Here is an 8273-nt window from a genome sequence, read left to right as displayed (position 1 = left end):
GTGACTAAGATCACAGAAATGAGCCTTTCACTGGAGTTTCACAACAAACCCTCATTCTGAGGTTCATCAATAAGCCTTGCTGCTACATTCTATTGATAAAGCCCATATGTTTTTTTTCTTTTAAATATGCAGTTCAAAGTCCACATGATATTTTTTCCTTACCCATGGAGATGCATTCCACTTTAATATTACTGTGAAATTTTAACACATGGTTTTCAGCAAAATGGATTTTGTGATTCTTTCTTTAAATTATAAATCACAATTAAAAGTGCTCATGTAATTTATAGTCCTGTGTTAACGATATTCTTTGCTGTGTGCTGGATAGAGACATGTAACCTCAAGTATCTGTGAGCCGCAGCCTTGATTTTTTCATGGCTTAAGCTGTAAATTATGGGGTTGATAAAAGGAGTGAGGAAATAGTGCACTGCACCACTGAAGATACGGCCATCACGAGGGATACCTTCCACTCTCATCCCAATATACACCACAGCACTGGACATATAGTACAGGAAGACAACAATCACATGTGAAGAGCACATTGAGAAGGCCTTTTTACGGCTTTGCAATGTTTTTATCTTTATCACTGAGCAAATAATTCTGTAGTAGGACCAAAGTACAAACAGAACAGGAATGTAAATTCCAACCATTGCAAGGCACAAAGCAAGGTTCACTTGTGCTGTGACATCACCACAGGCTAATGACATTACAGTGGGGTAGTCACAGACAATGTGAAGGATATGATTTGATCCACAGTATGACGAAGTGCTTGCCAGTATAACAGATGTTAAGGGTGCAAGGAAGCCCAACACCCAAATTGAGGCCATCATTGTAATACAGACCCTCATGCTCATGATGTTATTGTAATGTAGAGGTTTTACTATAGCAACATACCGGTCATAAGCCATGACTGCAACAAGGTATGCTTCAACAGCTGCAAATGAGATAAAAAAATACATTTGTGCAAAACAACCAAAGAAAGATATGGTCTTGTCATGTCCTGAAAGAACTGCCAACAACTTGGGTATGACAGTGACAGTTATTAGTACATCTAACACAGCCAAGTTCCAGAGGAAGAAGTACATGGGTGTGTGGAGTCGATGATCTAGGGAAATTAACACCACGATGAGCAGATTTCCCAGGAGGGTGGCCAGGAGGAGGATAAGGAAGAAGGTGAAGAGAGCAGTGTTGTGCTCCTGCAGGCCTGGCAATCCCACCATGATAAACTCAGAGTGCAGGGTAACATTGGTTCCTCCCATTAGTCAAAGTTTCAGCAGCTCCAGCTGGGAACTGGATGACAAAGAATGAATGTACATTCAGTGGATTTTAATAAGTATAGAAATTGATATTTAGATAATGAGCCACTAAAGAATTTTAAAGCATTAATATAAATATAAATATAAATATAAATAATATAGAAATAAAAAATAATATTTCAGATTTACTGTATTGCTTTTTTTAAGGACAGTGATACTGAAATTTATTTGTTCAAGTTATGAGTTTCAGACATTAAAAGGAGTTATGCACTGTATTTCTGACGTTTTTTTCCCACTGTTATATTTTAAACAATGTTTGACATTAATTCCTGTGAGATATGTATTGGATACATATGTTAAAGAATTAAACTATATTTACAATGCCTTGCAAAGATTTTTTACCCCATTCATACTCAATTGAATAAATGTCAAATGCTATTGAAAGATTTTTCTCCTGTACTGCTTGATACTAAGTTTCCCTTAAACTCCTTTTCTCTCCATAAAAAATCTCTTTCCTGGTATATTAAACTGGGCTCACCCATTTATGGACAGTTATCTGGAAGAAAATGTCCTCAAAAACACCTAACAGTGCATTTTACCCAGTTTAACTATTGGCATCTTATTTTCAAATCTAAACATTAATCTGCTACTGCACTAATTACTGAATCCAAACAAAATCCATGCAAGTTTTTATCATCTTTAACTCTTCAAAACTTAAACTGGTGTTAGTCCTGCCAGCTGGCTGCTGGGATTAAAGCACAGGAGTTGAGTAAACACTTCTGTGCTATCTAAACTTTCTATAGTTCGAATAGCACTAACCTAATTCTCCTGAACTGTAAGAGCTTAGAAACAGATAGTAGGCTATATAGCTACAAATATGACCTAACATTTAATCTTGTGGAATGTGTTAATCAACAACAAGGCCTATGAAATTAGCCCTTTTTTCATTCCATTCACATACAGTAGGACACTAATTGGGTAATTAGGCCAGGTGTTTGCAGTTTTCTGGAGAATATGGAGAAAACTTCAGTTTGTACCACCATAGAAAGATAAAAAAATTATCCTGCACAAAAATCCAAAATCTTTATTTACAAATAAATGAAAATACAGACCTCCAACAACAAAGATGAGTAACAAAAACATTATTTTAACAGTATTGGACAGTAATTCATCAACATAGTGATGTTACTTAGTAGTTTATGTTTTTCAGAATTTGTTTTCTTTGTACAGTGCATTTAATTCCATTTTCACATTTCATTGACAAAGACAAGAGGACAGAAGCTGAAACGCAAAGCTAAAAGTGGTTAATGACTCTTTTCTACACCAGTATTTTTAACAATCGTTTCTTCTGATTTAGTCTCTTTTTTTTAAAAGGCACCCATTTTACCAGGAAGATGTCAGAACTAAGACCAACACACTGCCATACACAGAAAAATAGTTCCAAAAATATTTCAACTCATGTTACTACTGAAATGCATTTTAAGGTTATGAGTGATTTGACATTATTCTGATATGCTGATAAAAGATTAAAAATACTAAGAAAATAAAGAAAAACTGAACAAGGTCTGCAATTGTAAATGACACGCAGTTTGTCCTTAGGACTTTCTAGGATAAACAGAAAACATACAGACTGTAAAAGCTTGGAACATTTTTATGTAATTCTTAAATTTCAGCAAATTGTATCTTTCAAACACATAAACATAAAGTTGACTATCCCATTACTGTGTGCTATGAATTTGAACACTTTAAACAATGTTAGCACCAGGAATATCTTACTTACATAACTCATCAACAACAATTTCTATAATATTATAAGATAATTTCTCCAAACATCCAAATATAAAAACTTGAGAAGATGCATTACATATATTTCTATTTATTGATATTTCCCCTACGTTTTTACATACCTACAATCTGAGTCTGTTCTCTCTGCTCTTCCAGCACAGAACACACATGGATCTACTGGACAAAAAAAATCCCTCTCATCTCAGCTGTTTATAGGGCCAGCTTTTCACAGTGACCCTGGAGGCCGCTGAGTGCAGAGCTGTAGCTGTAGCTCTTATTAATCCAGAGAGACAGAAAGCAAGAGCAAGAGGGACCCGGCAAAAAGGGCAACTGGAAAAAAATCACTTTGGTTACAGCTAATTTTGTATGATATATTTGTTCCTAAGAAGGAAGATTGTGTCATGAAGCAACTGGGGAACAGAAATCACAAAAGCACATATATTGAAGTAACATAGTTGTATGTTTGTTTAAACTGTATTTATATTAGTTTGGAAGAAGCAGGTGACACCTTGGATAGATTATCTTTCTGCATAGCAATAAACAGGAGTTTCTCCCATAGTGTGACTAAGAATCCAAAATTGATAAGGTGAAAATGACAGAGGGATAGTATTGGAGTTAAGTCTTCAAAGGAGCTTCACATTATGAGCTGAAGTGCTTATCAAATGGGTTAAAAAATAAACACACTGAATTAAAAAAAACACATTTACAAAAACCTTTTAAAAATAAACAAATTCATGAATTTGTCCATTATGAAATTGTTAAAGTACAGTGTGATGAACACCAGTACCATCTGAAGGTTCTTTCAATTCTCATGACATCCAGGCAGTGATATTTGAAAGACAGAGAGTTAGTCCCAAGAAGGATCTACAGATGCAGCCTCTGAGAACACATTGTATTTCTTAGAAATACCGCAAAAGTAATGTGGTGTGTTGCGTGGTGTAATTCAGTGGCCAAAGATGATCAATAGGTGGCACCTGTGGTGCCAGTGACATGATAGCTACATTTAATCTGTTTCTCTACTCTGCAAGTTCAAATCAGCTTAATATGGAATATTGATATGGAATTTAAAACTAAAGGGTAATTTTGGTAGCTAAGCATAAACATAAGAGAAACATCTGTGAACGTCATAAAAAATATTAATTTAGGAATATGTACTGATGGAAAAAAAAATGCAACATTTCTGGAATGAGAATAGTATACAGCTTATGTACTTTCGTAAAAAGTTGTCAATTTGTTTTAAGCCCTCTGACCAGCAATACAGCTTATGCAGTGAGACATTGCAACTTGTCAATTATACGAAAGCTCCTTTTACCCAACGAGGTCCAGGTGGAAAAATACCTGATCAGGTCACCTTTAAAAAAGCCTTAATTCAAAGCTTAGGTCACTTCAAGAAAAAGGCTATACTTAGTCAGTTTTCTGTGCATTCCATAATGCCTTGACTGTCACCAGAAGCAAGGGAGAGGGCCATTGGCATGCTGCAGGCAGGCATGTCATGTGTCAGCGTTGCCAGACACTATGGAGTAAGCCGCTCCACAGTGTCCCGACTGCAGAGAAAGTTTCAGCACACTTGCAGGACAGATGACCGTCCAAGATCCCTTGGGTGACCACACCAGTGCAGGACCAACACATCAGACTAGTCTATCTGAGAGATTATTTCAGATCTGCCACACGTATTGCTGCTGAAACTGCCGGCAGACACAATGCCTGCATCAGTGACAGGACAGTGAGGATCCATGCTGTTGGCCTTAGAGCAAGGCGACCTGTCAGAGGCCCTCTGCTCACATCTCCTAGTCGTCACTCCCACCTGGCTTGGGCCAGAAAGAGGCTGCGATGGACTCGTCAGCAGTGGCATAAGGTCCTATTTACGGATGAGTCACTCTTTAGCCTGTTCCCAGCAGACAGGAAAGCCTGTGGAGGAGGAGGTGTTGCATTTCATTTTATACATACTGCATGTGGCTGGTAGTGGTAGCTAAGATTAATAAAAATACACAACAGCATTCCACCATCTTCATAAACAGTTATACTGTTTATGAAAAATATACTGTATATAAAGTATGATACTGTCACACTACTGTACAGTATGTATGAATTACATTGGTCATAAACAAAATGTCATGTCTTTTGCCAATCCGCTTTATACTGTACAGTGTTGCGGGAAGCTGGAGCCTACCCGGCAAGCAACAAGCGCAAGGCAGGGTACATCCTGAACATGGCGCCAGTCCATCACAGGGCAAGTGCAAGCCAATCATACATGGGGGCATTTAGGAGGCCACAGTAAAGGCCAAGGAGGAAAATTTGGCCCGGACACTGAGATAACTACCTACTCTTATCGAAAAATTGCACAGGGATCTTTAATGACTACTGAGATTCAGAACCTCGGTTTAAAGTCTCATCTGAAAGATGGCATAAACAAAATTTAAAGTTAAATTGTTTGCTGACTAATCAATGCTGAAATTCACATTAAGACAAAATATACATTTTCTCAATGCAGATGTAAACCGGAAAGAGGCAGATCATATTCACAAAAAGCCACAATACAATAATAAAATATATTTTATATATCCAACTGAATACATTTTGTTTGAAATTGGAAAAAAGATTGTCCTTCAGCATTGACCAGGATTCGAAACCGGCAGTTTCTGAAGGCAGCCCAACTGCTTCCAACATTAAGCCTTCACTGCTCCACCTGGCAGTTTTACCGAGTAGGGAAGTTCAGCAATAGAACTTTTTTAAAAAAGGCAGCATACTACATTAAAGTGTGCGCGACTTAATGTGCTGAAGTATCCAGCATACATTCTAAATGGCTGGATCTATGCATTGTTACCCTTTACCTCATTCAATAGTCTCTTTAAATGAAGAAGAGGGAATAGCCAGATATTAGGCCTAATATTCTATTTCTGGACAAAGCAGTGCCTGAAAAGCCTGTCATTTATATACCTGCAATTCGAGTACAGTAGTTGTCTGTTTACAAATGTGCAATGACATTCTACTCTTATAGCAGGATGCTGTGACCTGAACTATTTTCCAAGTGACACCTCAGATGAACATAATCTATTCTTTTTAAACACAGTAGACCAGCAGAGTAATCCAAATGAAAATTGACGTCTCACAGTTTTGCCCTTGATTTCCTTTGTCTTTCTGGTAACTAATAAGCACATGCTTTGTTACAGTATTAAGCCCTTTCAATCCTGACTTGGTTTTGTATCCCCAGTGTCTGAGGTGTCCTGGACAGTGATGGTACTCACTGTTGCAACCCTCAGTCTTAAACCCTGTACAGTTTGCATTGTCTGTGTCCTAACAATAATTTACTGGTGTGGTGTGGTGTAATCACAGACGAACCACCAAATGTCAGTAATGAGTATTGCATATTTTGAAAAAAATATTTATATTTAAAAATGTTAACTATAATAATATAATTATGTAGTTAAAATATTTTAAAATACATTTAGGGCACATCTAGAAAATAGCTTACTGTATATGCCCATGTTATTAAAAAAACTCTATATACTATGACTTCAAAAAGCTTAAGGACACAAAAACTATCCTATTCTTTCTGATCACATGGATATTTTGTTTGACCTTTGTATACATTCAGATAATAATTAGAATATGAATAATTAGAGAGGAAACAAATTTTAAATATAACTGTTTAAACAAACTCACAACAGCATTTGTTTTTGAAATGAGCATTGTCAGATCAATTTTCTAAACACACCCTGTGAATGTTTTTCTGTTTAATAAAACAGACTCCCCTTTTTCTCTAATAATAGAACTTCCCCCTACCAGCAATGTATACTCACATCAAGTAGGGCATTCTGCCACTTTTCAAATCATACCGGATCAACTCACATACTTTCTCTGGTTGCCTTGTAATTGAAATAAATTACCTATACTTAACCTTGATGCCTGCATGCACTCCAAAGAGAGCCTCTCTTTACAGGAGGTATGTACAATATCTCATTTACAAGAGATGTGGAACAAATTGTAGTTACTTCTCTGCTGAATTGAGATTATTCACATTAAACAGAAGCTCAAACAAATGCTGCTCTTCTTGAAGGATTCAGTTCCGACATCCACTATTTCTGTCCACTAATGCCCATTGAACTAATTGAAAGCTGTGCTGTTATGTAAGCATATTAAACATTAAAGGATGGCTATAGCATTATGAAACATTGGCTGTCTGATTATTAATAATTATACAATGAATCATCACCTTACATTATGTTTATTGTTACAAATGGAAGCTACTAAAATGATGAAAATCAAGAATTGACAGATCTATTTGGTGAATAAGCTAAATAAATATTCACAACCCCCAAATTGTAAGTGATTTCTCCAGAATATTCTTGAGTGATTGGTTTAATTAGAGCCACGTCATGGATTCTTTGTTTCTGGCTTTGGTGAAAATGAGTAATAATCCCGGCACACTGGGTTAACACATGTTTATTGATAATGACAAGCCAAACACTACAACTACACTACACACAACAAAACATACAACACACAAATTACTATATTTACAGAATGTACAAACAAGATGTTTCAGAAGCCTTACATTCTAATCACCCACAACACCACCAGACTTCTACAAAGTATGAAACTCTTAATGCCTACAGAGGCCAAATAAGAGATAAGATGCCTTCTAAATAAATGCAATGCACCCTGCAGTTAAATCTCACTCTCTGCACCCCAGATGCAACAAAATAAATGAAAGCCTATCTCCCTATTCTGAAACCGCACCCTAAGCAGGAAAGATGTCTCTAACCGAGGTATCTTCTACTTAGGAAACCCAAGTTCCCTAAAAGCAAGCAAGCAGGCTCTCTCTAACAAGGATTAAATACCTGTCTCTAGTTAGGTTATGTTTTGATGATCATGACATCGGGGATCTAGCCTGGAACAAGCTTCAAGTTCCAGCTCCTATGGACTCTCTTGTGGTCCAACCTTTCTTCTCCAATCTCTTCAATCTGTCCCTCTGTGGTCTTAATTTAATCTAACATGATGGGCTATCGGTTTTCCAGTGCTTGCCACTCTGACTGGATCTCAATTTGATTCTAATTATTCCATTGCTCAGTTTTTTGCTTAATGCCGAATCACCACTTTTTCTGGGGGTCCTGGCAGCAGTCATACTAACAGTTGTAAATATTTATATTTAAAATTGAGGTATTCCAGGTTAGATGAAAAAGATCTATAGAAAAATTTTACACAAGTACACCAACAGTTATTAATCATGAAACA

General features: G+C 36.7%; 1 protein-coding gene across 1 annotated transcript; it reads right to left on the bottom strand.

The window, feature by feature from the left end:
- Positions 1 to 281: 281 nt before the first annotated feature.
- Positions 282 to 1256, bottom strand: LOC148836404 (olfactory receptor 2AT4-like). Its single transcript, XM_088914170.1, has one exon. It carries the CDS (start codon positions 1254 to 1256, stop codon positions 282 to 284), a length of 975 nt encoding a protein of 324 aa, XP_088770296.1.
- Positions 1257 to 8273: the final 7017 nt, after the last annotated feature.

The sequence above is a fragment of the Atractosteus spatula genome, chromosome 4, assembly GCF_055471065.1.
Source record: "Atractosteus spatula isolate fAtrSpa1 chromosome 4, fAtrSpa1.hap1, whole genome shotgun sequence".
Classification (NCBI taxonomy): Eukaryota; Metazoa; Chordata; class Actinopteri; order Semionotiformes; family Lepisosteidae; genus Atractosteus; species Atractosteus spatula.
The sequence above is the reverse complement of the archived record's forward strand: the minus strand, read 5'-3'. Positions and strand labels throughout refer to the sequence as shown.